This window comes from Dipodomys spectabilis, unplaced genomic scaffold (genome assembly GCF_019054845.1).
Source record: "Dipodomys spectabilis isolate Male_0828 unplaced genomic scaffold, ASM1905484v1 ptg000073l, whole genome shotgun sequence".
In the NCBI taxonomy this organism is placed as follows: Eukaryota; Metazoa; Chordata; class Mammalia; order Rodentia; family Heteromyidae; genus Dipodomys; species Dipodomys spectabilis.
Window position 1 is genome coordinate 3,522,437 of NW_024870750.1, and position 17,984 is coordinate 3,540,420.

The following is a 17,984-nucleotide window of genomic DNA, read 5'->3' on the forward strand; positions in this document are numbered from 1 at the left end:
CCCAGGCCCTGACCCCCAAGCCCTATGACCTACAAAAATGTTTATTTGGGAGTACCTATGTAAAAATTTTTGTTTCTGTGTGATTCTAAAAGCATAGTTTTTTTAAAAACCTTTTTTGGATTTTTTTATGCATTGTCTTAAACATAAATAGAACAATATAGTATATTGCTTGTTTTATATCCTTGTTTTTCATTTGACAATATATAGATACTATTTTTGTTCTAGCTCATTCTTTTTAACTACTTAAGCAAAAGATTCAGTAATTTTTTTTTTTACTCATTTTATTTTGGGGAGCATTCCAGTTCTTTTTTTCTCTTCTGTTACAAACTGTGCATTTATGCATTTTTTCTTTATGATACCAACAAGTGTAATTACTGGGTCTATTGCATTTTCATTTTTGAGGTTTTTTATCATTTATAATCTCTTAGTAAAATTATTATTATTATTACTACAGGACAAAGCAGTGATAGTGAAGATCTTCCTGCAGTAGATAATTCTAGTAAATGTACTCCAATGAAGCATATTACTGTATCTAAGCCACAGAAACTTGCACGATCCCCAGCAAGAATCTCGCCTAACATCAAAGATGGAGAAAAAGAAAAACACAGAGAAAAACATCCAAATTCATCCCCTAGGACATATAAGTGGAGTTTTCAACTCAGTAAGAAGCTTATAGATAATCTGAATATATATTATAGAATCTTTTCTTTTTTTTTCCTTCCTTCCTTCCTTCCTTCCTTCCTTCCTTCCTTCCTTCCTTCCTTCCTTCCTTCCTTCCTTCCTTCTTTCCTTCCTTCTTTCCTTCCTTCCTTCCTTTTTTGGCGCTGATATGGTTCTGGGGTTTGAACTCAGGGCCTCATATTCTCTTTTAGCATTTTCCCGCTCAAGGCTGGCACTTCTACTACTTGAGCCACACCCTGCATATGTACTGTAAAGTAGAACCTATCTTAAATGTGAACTTAGATTAATAGTAATAATGTTAACAAATTAGGTATTTCAAATTAATAATTGCCTTTATTTTCTTAAATACAAATCGGCATCTTTTCATAACACTAACTTGACAAATAGTGACAAGAAAATCTCTTAAGGAGGAAGACATGAGTGAAGGAAGGGGTGATATTGTCAAAAAAGAAGAAATGTGCTCATTACCTGACTTATAAAATGGCAACCCCTCTATACAACACCTTAGTAATAACAATAAAATTACATTTTTTTAAAAAAAGAAGGAAGACATAGGCTTGACATGGTGAGACATATTGTATTCCCAGAATTTGGATGGCTAAGGCAGGAGAATTGTGAATTCTTGGCCAGCCTGGTTTACATAGTAAGTCTTTGTCTCAAAAAAACAAAAAAAAACCCACTTGTTTGATTTATTCAATCAATGAGAGTTAAGTGCCCTTTGTAACACTGACAGAAGTAAAAGTAAGTAATATTTACAATTATAGGTCAGGGATGCTTTATAATTAGTATTTCTTATGTTTTGGTGATCATTTAAATAATATGTGTTTAATATAGAAAATTCAGTATTTCTTTTAAGAACTGTTTTTTTGAGAAAGGGTTGTGCTATGTTATGCTGTGTCTCACTTCCTTACAGGCATGCACCACCATACCCAACTATAGAGAATTTATCTACTTATTTATTCATTTGGTTTACGTGGTGGTACTGGGGTTTGAACTCTCAGAGCCTCAGGCTTGCCAGACAGATGTTCTACCACTTAAGTCATGTCTTCTTTGTCTAAAGCATTTTATTATAGGTGTAATCATAGCACTTGGGAGGCTGGAGCAGAAAGATCATGAGTTTGAGGCTAATTTGTGATACACAGAAAGTTCTAGTCAAGCTTGGGCTACATAACAAGCAAGACATTGTCTCAACAAAATGACATAAGTAAGAAAGCCAGGAGTTTTAATATCCCAGCAATCAGGAGGCTGAGATGGGAAGATTGTGAGATTGAGGACAGCCTGAACTATATTGTATGGCAGGACCTTGCTCAAGAACCAAAAGTTAAAAAACAGAATAAGAATTAGAAGTGTGGCTCAAGTGATAGAGTACCAGCATAAGCAAAACAAGCTGAATGACACTGCAGGGGCCCTGCAGTTAAGCGCTGGTAGTGGCACAAAAAAGTAAAAAACACTTTTTATTTACCTGAACATGGTAGGCTTTAATAAACTAAAGCTTTTGGTAATTTATGAGTTAGATTTGTTTTGTAGTCCTGCCATCATTTTTCTTCATAGAATTAATTTTAAATCTATGTGTTTTTTTTTCTCTTTTAGATGAATTAGATAATATGACCAGTACAGAGAGAATATCTTTTCTCCAAGAAAAACTCCAGGAAATCAGAAAATACTACATGTCTTTGAAGTCTGAAGTTGCAACCATAGACAGGAGGAGAAAAAGATTAAAAAAGAAAGACAGAGAAGGTAATTTTATTAAATGTTCTTCCATTTTTCAAATATGCATCCTATCATTTGTTTTTTACTCTCTGAACATATGCATTCTGTAATTGTTGCTTTTATTTATTTATTTATTTATTTTTGGGTCCGGTTATGGGGCCTGAACTCTGGGCCTGGGCGCTGTCCCTCAGCTCTTCAGCTCAAGGCTAGCGCTCTACCACTTGAGCCACAGTGCCACTTCCGGCTTTTTTCTTTTTGCTTATGTGGTGCTGAGGAATTGAACCCAGGGCCTCAGGCATGCAAGGCAAGCACTCTACCACTGAGCCACCTTCCCAGCCCCTGTAATTGTTGCTTTTATATATCTAGTGGCTTCTTCTCTATTACTGTTGTTGAATGAGCTAGTCACCAACGGAATTAATCAAGAATGAGATTCTTAAAAAGGGAGTATGAACTCTTACAATTTAAGATTTTACTAAATATCCTGAGTTCTCCAAAAGAGCTTACTCCTTCTGAAATTTATACTTTGCCCCAAAAATTTCTTTATTGACTACCTATTCACCTACATTATTACCAAGAAGTTTGCCAAAATGAATTAAAGTTATAGTCAATACTGTCTTGTTGGTAGAATATTATTCAGCCACAAAAAAGAATGAAACATGCCATTTGCAGGGAAATGAATGGTTCTGGAAACCACTCGTGTTAAGCAAAGTAAGCCAGATTATAAGGACAATGGTCACATGTTTTCTCTCCTGTGGATGCTAGACCTAAAAGATAAACATGTATCTAAACATATGCATCTACTGAAATATATCATATATCATATATCCTATATAAAATCAACCTGATTATGAGTTACGCATTTGGGAGATATCATGGTGAAGTCTCTTGGAGCTATTAACATCCACTTAACAATAATGAGTATTAGAAAGCTGAAACATTTCCTGTCTTGGGTATAGGTGTGAGGGGGAAAAGGGACAGGTGAACAGAGAGTGAAGGAGAGCAGATATGGTCTTTGTGTGTACATGCATGAAAATGAACAATAAAGCTTGCTGAGACTGCTCTGGGAGGTGGGGGAGTAAGGAGAATGATGTCTCAAGAGGATAACTCTAATCAGTATGCATTATATACATAAATGGACATGTTAAAATGAAACCTGATTGTCACCTAATTGATGCTATTTTTTTTTGTTGCTCGTGGGGCTTGAACTCTGGGCCTAGGTGCTGTCTCTCAGCTCTTCAGCTCAAGATGAGCACTCTGTCACTTGAACCACAGTGCCAACTTTTGGTTAATTGGAGATAAGAGTCTTATGGACTTTCCTGCCCAGGCTAGCTTTGAACCACAATCCTCAGATCTCAGCCTTTGAGCCATGATTCTCAGATCTCAGCCTTCTGAGTAGCTAGGATTACAGGCATGAGCCACTGACGCTGGGCTTGATGCTAATATTTTTTTAAAAAGATTATTTGGAGTGCAAGAAGTACTGAGGACCATGGCCCAAGTAGTAGACTATTTCCCTAGCGAGCACAAAGCCTTGGGTTCAAACTCCAGTATCATTAAAACAGAAAATGATTACCTTGTTGGGAGCAAAATTTATTTCCTTAGCAACTATAGCATAATTTAATGGGGCTTAACATTAATGAGCATGTACCATGTGCCAGGTACTCTGCTAGGTAGTGGATACAGAAATGCATTCGACAGTAAACTTTGACCTCAAGTGTCTTTATACCTATAAGACAGTGGAGCCCTGAATGATGTTAATCCATCTAGGATTTAATGCAAGGAGAGCTATAGAGGAAACATGGAGAAGTAGTGCCTAAGGTAGCCCTTAAAAATGTGTATGATTGCTGGGCATTGGTGGCTCATACCTGTAATCCTGGTTACTCAGGAGGTTGAGATCTGAGGATCATGGTTCAAAGCCAGCCCAGGCAGGAAAGTTTGTGAAATTCTTTTTTTTTTTTTTGGGTCCAGTCGTGGGGCCTGAACTCTGGGCCTGGGCACTGTCCCTCAGCTCTTCAGCTCAAGGCTAGCACTCTACCACTTGAGCCACAGCGCCACTTCTGGCTTTTTTCTTTTTGCTTATGTGGTGCTGAGGAATCGAACCCAGGGCCTCAGGCATGCAAAGCAAGCCTGCTCTACCACTGAGCCACCTTCCCAGCCCAAGTTTGTGAAATTCTTATCCCTAATTAACCAGAAGTGGAACTGTGGTTCAGAGTGTTAGAATGCTAGCCTTGAGCAAAAAAGATTAGGGACAGCTCAGGCCCTGAATTCAGAATTTCTAGTTAAATTCTAGTTAAATATTCGCTGTATCCCTAAACTCCACTAAAATAACAATAATAGACGTTAAAAGTACTATGCCCCTAACTCAAATTAAAACAAGGACAAATATTATATGCCAGTGTAATTATAGATAAAATTAGTCTCAAAGCTGACATCAATTGCTAAAAAGAATGAGGAGAAAAAAAAGAGATTTTATATGTTGCTTATGACAAAAACAAGTTGATACTACTATTTTGGAGAAAATATGTAATTAGCACAGTAATTACATTTATCAGTTTATCCTTCAGGCCTAGAGAAATTCTTGTACCTGTGACCAAGAATTATACAAAAGTATTCTTTAAAGCACTATATTGAAATAGAGGAAAATGGAAAATAACTTGTTTTTATAAATAAGGGATGGATGAATAAATGGCGCTTTAGTTGTTAAATAAATTAAAACCCTCTACCAACAAAGAAAAGAAAATGAGGCAGCTGACCATAACAAACACTAAATGTCCACAGCATTTCTTTTGGAAGTTGAGCAGCTGGTAGACTGTTTTAACTGTAGTAGTAGATGAGGTAATGATAAGTGGTAGAGTGCTAGCCTTGAGCAAAAAAGATCAGAGACAGCCCAGGCCCTGGGTCAAAGTCTTGCTTGTACTTGCAGTAGAAAAAAATCAGAGAAAAACAAATTGGTACTATATGATTCAAGAAAAACTCAGAAAATAGGATATGGGGGCCAAAATCTGAGGATTGCAGTTCAAAGCCAGTATAGAGTCCATCAGACTCTCTCCTCAAATTAACCAGCAAAAAGCTAGAAGTGGAGCTGGAGAGCTCAAGTGGTAGAGCGCTATCCTTGAGCATAAAAAGCTGAGAGATAGTACCCAGGTCTTGACCCTGGGGTCAAGCCCCAGGACTGGCACAAATAAAAATAGAGAGATTGGTTGAAAAAGAATAGAAGGATAAAGTGACCCTCTCTTCTTTCCTTAAAAAGCAAGGTTATGTCTTTCTCTAACCTTTACGGAAAACTAACTGAACTGAACATAGGTAGAATCAGTAGGCTACAGGCCTAGGGAGACAAACCATAGCAAAGGTAAAAATTAAATGTTAAACCGAAACAATAGGTTGGGGTAAATGCTAAGACTCTCCTGTGGCTCTTCCAACTCAAGATCTAATCTTAACTTTCTGAAAGCTGCTGCCAAGTTTCCGCTTACTCCTAGGACGGGGAGAATTCTTTTGCTTAAAGCTAGCACTGTACCACTTGAGCTATCACATCACTTCCTGCTTTTCCTGAGTAGCTTATTGAAAACCAGAGTCTTAGGGACTTTCCTGTCCGGGCTGGCTTCCAACCATTATCCTCAGATCTCATCAGCCTCCTGAGTAGTTGGATTACAGGTGTGAGCTATTGGTACCAACAAAAACCCATTTGGTTTTTTTTTTGTTTTCTTTTTTTGGTGATGTGGCTTGAACTCATGGATTGGGCGCTGTTCCTGAGTTCTTGGATTCAAATCTAGCACTCTACCACTTTGAGCCACAGCTCTACTTCCAGTTTTTGAGTTGTTATTTAGAGATTAAGAGTCTCACGGACCTTGATGCCTGGGCTGGCTTTGAACCACAATCCTCAGATCTCACCCTCCTGAGTAGCTAGTATTACATGCATGAGCTACCAGCACCTAGTAAAAACATGGTTTTTTGTTGATAGTGGTGCTTGAACTCCGGCCTGAATGCTGTCTCTTAGCTTTTTCACTCAAGGCTGGCATTCTACCACTTGAGCTACAGCTCTACTTCTGGCTTTTCTTGTGGTTAATTGGAAAAAGGAGTATCACCAACTTCTGTCGAAGCAGACTTCAGTGATCCTTGCTCAGATTGCATCCTCCTGAGTAGCTAGGATTATGGGAGTGAGCCACTGGTGCCCTGCTCATTTATTCTTTTATTTTTGAGACACCTTTTAGGAGCACTTCCTTGCTTGTTCTGTTATAATCCCTGAGCTGTTGATTTCCAGCATGCCATGCAATGCTTATCCTATTTTCCTACATGACCCCTATCCTTCACATGGGGAGTGTACAAATGAAAATTCTGTTTCTTGAAAGCTGCCACCATGTTTATGAGTACTCACTCTAGAAATCGTATGGTCCAAAAGTTGTATTGCCTAGCAAGATCTTTTTGTTTTTATCAGTTGTGGGGCTTGAACTCTGGGCCTGAGCGCTGTCCCTCAGCTCTTCAGCTCAAGGTTTGAGCTCTACCATTTGAGCTACGGTGCCACTTCCCCTTGCAAGATCTATACATTCACTGTTTCCTATAGTCTTTAACTAACAGGATTTCTTCAGCTTTATACCTTTTGCTACTTTAAAAGCTCCTGCTATCATATTTTAAGAGAATATCATCTGACTTTCTAAAAGTACCATATTTTTGTGCTATTAAAAAACGTGTTAAGCCGGGCGCTGGTGGCTCACGCCTGTAATCCTAGCTACTCAGGAGGCTGAGATCTGAGGATCGCGGTTCAAAGCCAGCCCGGGCAGGAGACACCGTGAGACTCCTATCTCCAATAAACCACCAGAAAACCGGAAGTGGCGCTGTAGCTCAAGTGGTAGAGCGCTCGCCTTGAGCTGAAGAGCTGAGGGACAGCGCCCAGGCCCAGAGTTCAAGCCCCACGGCTGACCAAAAAAAAAAAAAAACGTGTTAGCTGGGTGCTGGTGGCTCACACCTGTAATCGTAGCTACTCAGGAGGCTGAGAACTGAGGATTGCTGTTGAGGATTGCTGTTCAAAGCCAGCCCGAGCAGGAAAGACCGTGAGACTATCTCCAATAAACCACCAGAAAACCAGAAGTGGCTGAAATGCTGAGGGACAGCGCCCAGGCCCAGAGTTCAAGCCCCATGACTGACAAAAAAAAAAAAAACAGCCTGGGAAGAAAAGTACATGAGACTCTTATCTCCAATTAACCACCACAAGACAGCATAAAAGAAAGGAAGAAAGAAAAAAAAAAGATAAATAAATTTGGGAGAAGTTTTGTTTCTTGCCAGAGGCTTAGGGGATGTCCTGTGTCATATGGGGTCTTAAACCATCCTACTCCAAATCCAGCAGTTTCTGGAAATAATGGGACAAATGGGAAGAGATCAAACTTTCTATGATTGATCCTCTTTTATCAAAACTGTAACAGTGTGATGGAGTGGCTCACCTCTGTTACCCTAACTACCCAGGAGGCTGAGGTCTAGAGGATCTCAGTTTGAACCGGCCAAGGCACACAAATCTGAGAGACTCAGCTCCAATTCACCACCAAAATACTGGAAGTGGAGGTGTGGCTCAAGTGGTAGAGCACCAGCCTTGGACAGGAAATAACTAGGCAAAAGAGTGAGGCCCTGCGTTCAAGCCCTAGTACTGGCATATGGCACACATATACATCAAACAACAACAAAAACCCATGCAAAAAGAGAAACACACACACAAAGCAGTAAAATCTATAAAATTTCTTCAGAGAACCTACTCTTTTGGGATCAATTTCCTAAATGTTTTTTGTGTTTATTTGAGCTTATTAACCAAGACCAAGAAGAGATAGTGATATAAATTTCAACAACAAAGTTTTGTTTTTTTATTTTTTTGCGTGTGTGTCAGTCGTGTGGCTTGAACTCGGCTTGGGCACTGTCCCTGTGCTCTTCAGCTCAAGGTGAGCGCTCTACAACTTGAGCCACAGCATCACTTCTGGTTTTCTAGTGGTTTATTGGAGATAAGAAGCTCACAGACTTTTCTAGCCGGGCTGGCTTTGAACCGTGATCCTCAGATCTCAGCCTCCTCAGTAGCTAGGATTATAGGCGTGAGCCATCGGCGCCTGGCTTAACAAAGTTTTATTACAGGTCATTTCCTTCTTTTTTTTTGGGGGGGGGGCCTGACGGGGGAGGGGAGTCAGTTGTGGGGCATGAACTCAGGGCCTAGCTGCTGTCTCTGAGCTTTTTTCCTCAAAGCTAGCACTCTACCACTTTGAGCCATAGTACCATTTCCTGTTTTCCTGAAAGTTAGAGACAGGAGTCTCACAGACTTTCCTGCCTGGGCTGGTTTTGAACCACATCATCAGATTTCAGCCTCCTGTGTAGCTAGAATTACAGGCATGAGCTACTGACCCCTGGCTTCTTGTTTTCTTATAGTAAGTTATTACATTCAGACAGTGATTTCTGAGGTATGTTTTGAGTTTGTTGTATTTATTCATGTAGCATAGTAGTCACACACAGATATACTTAAATAAATAATAAGTAAGGCTTTAAAGTTAGTAGAATTAAACAGATTGGTAGGAGACAGAGCTTTGCAAGGAAAGAGAAGGTAAAAGAAAAAGAAAAATAGTGGCAAATCAACAAATGCACACTGTAGTGATCCTTCATCCATGTTGTCTTTCTTGAGAATTATGTTAATGCCACTTGATGATTTTTTCCCCCTAATCACATCTCTATACTTCCATCCCAATCTCATGATTCTGATCTGATAGAAACTAGAAAATCTCTGGCTTAGGTGTCTGTAACTCAGAGATATGACAGAAATTCCCTATTATTAAAACATCTTAGTTTGACCTCTGATTTGGGATAAGCCAAATTTGCTTTCTCTGGAATCTTTCAAGTAGGAGTTTAAGAGTTACATTTTGTGTGGTATCTGTTTCTTCTTCTTTTTTTTTTTTTGTCAGTCCTGGGGCTTGAACTCTGGGCCTGGGCGCTGTCCCTCAGCTCTTCAGCTCAAGGAGAGCGCTCTACCACTTGAGCTACAGCGCCACTTCCAGTTTTCTGGTGGTTTATTGGAGATAGGAGTCTTACGGTCTCTCCTGCCCGGGCTGGGTTTGAACCGCGATCCTCAGATCTCAGCCTCCTGAGTAGCTAGGATTACAGGCGTGAGCCACCAGCGCCCGGCTTATCTGTTTCTTCTTTTGTTCACTTATTTATTGTGATGCTTGAGCTAAGCTTCATGCTAGATAAGCAAACATTCTGTCCTGTGATGTCTCTTTTGAACTGATAAGCTATTTAACTGACCAACAATTGACTCCACTCCATTGAACCACAGTATTTACTGACAACTTGCTATTTCTTTGTGTACCATTTATGAGGCCTGTGATTAAAGTGAATAATGTTAAGATTCTTATTTGCCTTTGGCCTTTGCGTAATATTTTTTTGAGTCTAACATGGTTGTGTTGATTCCACAGTGTCTCATGCTGGAGCCTCCATGTCATCAGCTTCATCAGACACTGGAATGAGTCCCTCATCATCATCTCCCCCACAAAATGTACTTGCTGTGGAATGTAGGTGATAAACATTTTACCTGCTTTCTCAGCAGTTTGCTGCCATGGACATTAATTCCCAAACCCTGAAATACAACCACAGAAAGCACTCAACTGGTTTGACATTGCTAAGTATATCCTGTATATTTTCCAGGCTGGATTGTATCTCTTCCCTTCTCTCTCTTTTTTTCTTGTTGCAAAAAATAAGCTGATAAATAATTGAAGGTTAGGCAGCCTGCCATATTTGTCATAATTTTTTCTTCTTTATTTTTTCCATTTTTTGTGATATAGAAAAAAAGGGCACTTAGCAAATTTGAATTTGTATAATAAAGCTTTCAGGAGTTATAGGAATCATAGATAAGCAAGTGCACATGATAAAACACCAAAATATTATCTGGCTGAATAGTTACTGCTGCACTTTCACTAAGATGTATTGAACCCTTGGAGAGTAGGAGGTTTAAGTTGTGGGGGTTTTTTTGTTGTTGTTGTTATGTTGTTGATGTTGTATTATTTTTAAAAAATATTTTGTGGAAGCACTTGCTATTTAGAACTGCCAAAGTATATGTTCAGCAGTGTGCCCAGGTTTAAAGGTGTAAATGGGACAAAATAAATTGTGAAAGGAAGTGTAGTTAACTGAAAACTACAGTTGTAATAAGTCTTCCACTTTTTATAGGACTTTTGAGCACACAATTATGCAAATATTTTAATGTTTATTAATGTTTACAGTGGAATTGTGAAGAAGTTTTCAGTGGACTATCTTATCCCTTGACAAAACTATTTTGTCTTTTTTCTATGTAATTTCAGAGTTTTTATTTTGTTACAAAATACAAAAATGAAATATATAACAACAATGAAGTTATTTAACAAGATTTCTAAAGCTGAAAATTTTGTGTAAAATAAGGTATTATCTTGCAACTTGTTAAATATATTTATTCAGACATTGGATGTTGTATTTTTATGTATTTTTTAAAATATTAATAAAATTGAAAAAAAGAAAATTCTAGGTTAATTCACTCTTTGGATGGCAATAGCTCTCAGCTGTTCCTTTTGCAGGAGGGTGCACTCAGCAGCCTTTCCTGTACTCAAGGAAGTCGGTCTCAGTCCTTCAACAATAGAACTGCAAATGGGCATCTGGATCATTAAAGTATGTCCTTCTTTAGAAACTTTGGCAGTCCTAGTAATTAAACTGTTTGAAGATCAAATTTTTGGTTGCCCTTAAGATACTTTGTCACAGCTTTTGTGTTAGCTATACTGCCGAATAAGTTTATATCTCCCAAAGTTGAGATGCAACACTAAGTAAAGCAACTATGTATGCTATGTCTGTGAATTGTTCCACAGACATACATTTTGTAAATAATTCTTCCAAAATCATGTATTTAGCAGTTTTGCATATACATTATGTAAAAAGGTGATTTTTTAAAAGCAATTTTTAAATTCATGTTTGTACATTGAAAGGATTTTTTAAAACCTCCTTTTCTGTGTTTAATATGCTGTAGAAAAATAACCTAGATGCTCTAGACTGTATATCAGGATCTGATTTACAAGAGCAGAGTTAAAGCTGAACACTAGTGATGGCATAGCATTACTGAAATCATTGTTTCTTAATTTCATTTTACCACATTGTGAACTTGTGATTCAGATTCCTTCCATTTTCTCAGAGAATTAAAAACAAAAAGTACTCTTGTAAAATGACCTTTTCTGTCTTTTCTTTGCAAAGCAGAAGTATTGCAATGTAAAATAAAAATGGAGCTCAGCAGGCAGTATTAATAAAGGCCATGTTTTAAACATAGGCTTTTTATTTTTAATTTTCATTTAAGTGATTGTTTCTTTCCAAATGTCAGTAATGTATAGTTAAAAACAGATTTCATTAACCAAAGCATTTTAGTATATTCTTTTAATCTTTACAATAAAATATTGCTAGTACTTATAAGATGCAAGTCATTCAGATCTAGTTCAGAGTAGGAGACAGTCTTTAATTTATACACTGATTTAATGATTTCCTTTAGTAGCAATTCAATAAGCCTGAAATAATGCACTGACTAATTTGAGGGACTGTCCCTTCTAATTGATATAAATTTGGTGCTGAAAGTACTGGGATTCTGCAGTAGGGAACAAAATTATACACTGATTAAATAGGTTCAGTTTAAATCCTTTTATTCTGGGGTAGAGAAATAAAATTAACTGATTGGTGACTAGGCTTTACACATAAAATATTGGGCATATACTGAGTTTTCCTAAAACTTCAGAGATTGTTCGTGTGTGTGTGTGTGTGTGTGTGTGTGTGTGTGTGTGTGTGTGTGTTGAACTCAGAGCTGGGACCTTTTGCTCTCAATCAGCTTTTTCATTCACAGTTGATGCTCTACCTATGACCATTTGGCATTTTTATGGTTAATTGGAGACTGAGTCTTACAGCCTGCTTCAAATTAACTCACAGGCTGCTTCAAATTGATTGCTAGCTTCAAATCTTGATCCTCCCAGTCTCAGCATGGAGATTGCAGCTAGGATTATAGTCATGAGTCACCCACACTATGTTAAACATCAATGCTCTTGATTGAACATGACTAAGATAGTAAGTTACTAAGAAAGTAAAAGCCTCATAATTAAGCAAACCTACCAAATTGTGAAAACATTTGTATCAGTAACACACAAAGACTATTACCAGAATTATTTCCTCAGTATTCTATTGAACATCTTTTTTTTTCCTGAACTAATCAAATATTTTATCAGTGGGTAAGTACTCCAACACATGCACAGTGTTCAGGGGAGAGATTGGAACAATGGGAATATCTAGAGTGAAAAGCCTGTTCAATAATTTTGTAGAAAGCAATTGGGAAGTAGGTAATGACTTAAAATGGGATAAAATTAAGTCAGTCTGTAGTGTTTCATATGTGGAAGTTACATCTTGGGCCTTTTGATCTTACCCTGAGTAAATACAGCAAGTTTCCTTCCCTAGCCACTGCTATGGTCTCAGTGCTGCTTCACTTCAGTTGGAAGTAGATGGGGATGATGATCTCACAAGATCTGAATGGTTTGCAGATTCTTCCCAGAATTTGGGAGAAGAGATGAACATGAACAAAGTCTTTGTAGCTTTGAGCCATTAATCCCAATCTATGCCCTGTCATATGTATTAAGTATCATGGCAATCACCAGATTAATAAATTGTCTTCAATGTATTTACTTATGGAAATGACTCCTTGTATAGACTTAATGTGGTATATACTGAGCAATTTTTAATAAAAGGCAACGTTTATATCATAAACTCAGAGTGGGATTTAACCATGAGGAGGTATTTCACCCTAGACTTGTTCCATGCATTTCTCATTTTTTCACACCATCATCAAGCCACTTTTGGATTCACAGATTTTATCAAGGCAGTTAACCCTTCCAAGTTCTCAGAAGACTTTTACCTTGCCGATTGTGGTTTCTGTTTTAATTGCTCCCATTCTGAGTCTAACCGTAACATGGAGAACTATCAACATTCCTCCTTGGAATGGATACCTCTGCACATCTTTGACATGGCCATGTCTGAAGAGAATACAGTATATACAATGCTGTGTATGCTGCAGCCCAGGCCCTTTGTGATATACTTCTTCAGCAAACTGAAGTACAACCAATGGGAAATGAGAAGGAGATAGTGCCTTCCCCTGTACAGGTAATGCCTTCTCTGTTCCTAGGTAAACTATGAGGAAAGTCAGTTTCAGGGGTTTTCCATTGGCCTGAGAAAAGATGATTAATTGTCTATTAGTTAACTTTAGAACTGTGTTCAGGTGCTCTTAAAGAAAAGCTGGTGAAAAGGAGGGAAATGTGTTTCACATTCCCATGATGTTACGGATGACCTCAATTTGCTCGCAGTTGTTATTTTTGAAATTGTAAATCAAACTTTCCCCTACCAGTTACTTAAATACTAGCAAAGGATGACCAGTTCTTTAAGTACCTAAGCCTTGTAAACAGAATTACCCACGCTTGTCATCAATGATCTTGCTTAATTCTACTTTAGATATTCCAATTTAAGAAACTGAAACTCTGTAGATATTTCTAAAATTAGTAGTTCCAGTAAACTAGACAACTGAGAGTTGTCTCATTTGTGACTATTTAGGAGGAGACTGTTTCTCATGAGAAGCAGCCTGGTGATTTGTTCCTGAGTGATCAGGATTCAGAAACACTGTATGTTAGTTATTTTTTTTTTTTTAGTTCTTTATAGACTTTTATTCTACTTCTTTGGTGTCTGTGTTAATCTTGAAGCAGGGAGTAAAGACAAATAGAGGAATTTTGCTTAATTTAGATTTTCCATTTTAACTTCACCATAAAATGATGTATCTTGGTTGCATCCTTTTTTTTTTTTGGTCATGGGACTTGAACTCTGGACCTGGGCGCTGTCGCTCAGCTCTTCAGCTCAAGGCAAGCACTCTACCACTTGAGCCACAGCGCTACTTCTGGTTTTCTAGGATTACAGACGTGAGCCACCTGTGCCTGGCAAGTTGCATCCCTTTTGAAGAACCTCCAATTTACTGAAGTAAATAGACTGTAGGGACATGTCTAGTGTCCCTTCTATGGCTCCTGAAGTGAGCAGTAGCCACAGTCACCAGACTGTACTACATTGGACCTCACCAAACTGCAGGCCAAACTGCAGAGACGAGGTGAAAACATCATTTTTGGTATTATGCTAAGACCTCAGAGTCTGAAGAACAAGACAGAAAAAGATTCCTATTTTCATGGAATATGTGATCAAATAGGGTAGATGTTAAACAACCTATTCTTAACTGCTGGTGTGACAAGCATATTAAATAGAGTGTACCATGAGGTTATGATACAGAGCTCAGGTGAGTATGAAGTGCCAGCCAAACTAAGCCCCAATGATGAAGGCTAACTCTGGCTAGAGATATGGAAGGGCAGGTGTAGATAATATGGTGTTCTAAGCACATGGGGAGAAAGGAAGGTAGGAATGAGCCAGTTTAAGGACACACCAAAAGTGAGAAGCAGTCCAGAAGGGTCATTCAGGCACTGCTCAATCCTGCACCTGTCCACCCCCACCTCTTCCCTTTATTCCCCCACCACTCCCATCTTTGTGTTCCCAGAGCTGTCTCAAGAGCTAGTGTTGCCATAAAGCATTGGCTGACTCACTACTACAAAATATTACCACCTTTTGTGCTCTGATAGCTTTTTGATCTGTTCTGACAACTTACCTTGTGTTGTGATTGTGCATGTATGTTGCTACTTTACTGGATGATTAGTTCCATGAGCTCTTTCTAATCAGGTGTTTCCCACAAAGTGCCTGGCCCAGCACCTTATGAGTGGTCAGAAATGACTTAATTATTGAAAAAAACATAACAAAAAGCTATTATAGTTTCTTTTCTTCTTTTTTTTTGGGGGGGGGGTCCAGTCGTGGGGCCTAAACTCTGGGCCTGGGCGCTGTCCCTCAGCTCTTCAGCTCAAGGCTAGCACTCTACCACTTGAGCCACAGCGCCACTTCTGGCTTTTTTCTTTTTGCTTTTGGGGTGCTGAGGAATCGAACCCAGGGCCTCATGCATGCAAAGCAAGTGCTCTACCACTGAGCCACCTTCCCAGCCTCTCTTTTCTTCTTATGTGCAAAGCCATACAGGGTTCTTCTCATAAGATGATAATGTTGAACTACCATTTGGGAAGAGTTAAAGTAGGCCTGTTTTAACAGCCTTGACTCAAAATAGTCCTAAGCTAATGAATTATTGTTCCTTTTCTCTTTTGACTGTTCTTCCTTTTTGTATATGTGGTTACACATTTTCATTCCATTATGGAAGGAGTACAATATATGATAGTGTTTGTCTTTAGTGAATATTGAATGACTCACAATGGAATTTGCACTGGAGAAGAATTTCCAACAAATAGCAGTCTAATGATTTTGCAGAGTGGAATTTTTCTTTTACATTTTATGGTGGTAGAGGGGAGGAGAGACAGAGTCTTACTGTATAGCCCAGACTGGCCTAATTGTTCTGGTCTTCCTGCTTCTGCCTCTCAAATGCTGAGATTGCAGATATGCACTACTATACATGGCCCTTTTATTTTTTTTATTTTTTTTTTGTCGGTCGTGGGGCTTGAACTCTGGGCCTGGGCGCTGTCCCTCAGCTCTTCAGCTCAAGGCTAGCGCTCTACCACTTGAGCTACAGCGCCACTTCCGGTTTTCTGGTGGTTTATTGGAGATAGGAGTCTCACGGTCTCTCCTGCGCGGGCTGGCTTTGAACTGGGATCCTCAGATCTCAGCCTCCTGAGTAGCTAGGATTACAGGCGTGAGCCACCAGCGCCCGGCTACATGGCCCTTTTAATTTTTCTTTTAAAAATTTCCTTGTGTTCTTTATTCTTTTTAATTAGTTTTTATTATCTTCAGTTATACAAAGGAGTTACTTTTTACAAAATGTTTTCCATGTTGACAAGCACTAAAATTTTTTTAAATATTCCCATTATGTATCTTTATAAAGAGATAAAGCATGTTTATATATTTATTATAAATAGTTAATGTAATTATTAAGCTATATTCATTTTGTACTGTATATCATGCAGAACTTATTTTGGAAAGTTCAATTATGAAAAATTTAACTTCCATGTAAATATAACAAATGATTATTTGTACAAATAATTGGATTCATTTTCAAGTCAAGGCAATCTGCCTTCCAAGTTGTTAGCGTGAACAAATAAAAATAGAGAAGATCGGCCTGGGAAGGTGGCTCAGTGGTCGAGTGCTTGCCTTGCATGCATGAGGCCCTGGGTTCGATTCCTCAGCACCACATAAGAAAAAGCCAGAAGTGGTGCTGTGGCTCAAGTGGTAGAGCCCTAGCCTTGAGCTGAAGAGCTGAAGGACAGCGCCCAGGCCCAGAGTTCAGGTCCCACGACTAACCAAAAAAAAATTTTTTTTGAACTATTAAATTTGAACTTTAGAAAAGTATTTATTTTTTATTTATTTATTTTTTTTGGGTCCAGTCATGGGCCTGAACTCTGGGCCTGGGCAGTGTCCCTCAGGTCTTCAGCTCAAGGCTAGCGCTCTTACCACTTGAGCCATAGCACCACTTCCGGCTTTTTTTTTCTGCTTATGTGGTGCTAAGGAATCAAACCCAGGGCCTCATGCAAGCAAGGCAAGCACTTTACCACTGAGCCACCTTCCCAGCCCCTAGAAAAGTACTTAGTATAAGCAGGTCCCATGCAAAAGTTTTGCACTTACTGAGAATTAAACTTCATTGGCTACCCGACATTTTACCCACAAACCCTGTAGCTAACCTCTTTTGCTGTAATCTAAGATATAAATTATCCTCCAAAGAACTTTCTTTGGAAAAAAAAATGGCTGAAATTGTCCTTTTGTGTACATGTACATAAACGTGCGTGTGTGTGTCTGTGCATGCAGCAGTACTCAGGGGATTGGGCACTGTCAATGAGCTCTTTTGCTGAAGTGCTCTACACCTTGAGCCACAGCTCCACTTCCAGCATTTTGTAGTTAATTAGGGGTAAGAGTCTCACAATCTTTTCCTGCCCAGGCTGGCTTCAAACCTCAATCTTCAGATCTCAGTCTCCTGAGTAGCTAGGATTACAGGTATGAGTCACTGGTGCCTGGCTAAGGTGGAAACTTTGAGATGATTATGTGTCTGCCTTTATGAATGAGTTAATCCATTTGTTGATAAATTGGTTATCCCTAAAGAGGGTCTGTTATAAAAACAAACTTTGTTCTTCTTCTTGTCTTTTTTTTTGTTGTTGTTAGTCATGGGGCTTGAACTCTGGGCTTGGACGCTGTCCCTGCGCTCTTCAGCTAAGGCAAGTGCTCTACCACTTGAGCCACAGTGCCACTTCTGGTTTTTTGATGGTTTATTGGAGATAAGAGTCTCACGGACTTTCCTGCATGGGCTGGCTTTGAACCATGATCCTCAGATGCTGAGTAGCTAGGATTACAGGTGTGAGCCACCGGGGCCTGGCTCTTGTCTCTATCTCTCTCCCCTCTCTCCTCTGTCTCTAGTTTGATCTATTGCTACTCTCTTTCTAGGTAGACTTCTCCCTCCCTCTCTCATATAGCCTAAGCTGGGCTTAAATTTCTCAATCCTCCTGCCCCAGACTCTCCAGTGGTGAGAATTCAGGTGA

The 17,984-nt window shown here is 39.0% G+C and overlaps 1 protein-coding gene across 2 annotated transcripts in view; it reads left to right on the forward strand.

The window, feature by feature from the left end:
* The window catches only part of Arid4a (AT-rich interaction domain 4A), a 72,084-nt gene extending 61,677 nt beyond the window's left edge, over positions 1-10,407 (forward strand). For both annotated transcript variants that reach the window (XM_042682605.1, XM_042682603.1), the window contains 3 exons: positions 455-661; positions 2,272-2,418; positions 9,819-10,407. In XM_042682605.1, coding sequence (XP_042538539.1) covers positions 455-661; positions 2,272-2,418; positions 9,819-9,922 — 458 coding nt within the window. In that variant the 3' untranslated portion in view covers positions 9,923-10,407. The remainder of the gene's footprint in view (positions 1-454; positions 662-2,271; positions 2,419-9,818) is intronic.
* The last annotated feature ends 7,577 nt before the right edge of the window (positions 10,408-17,984 follow it).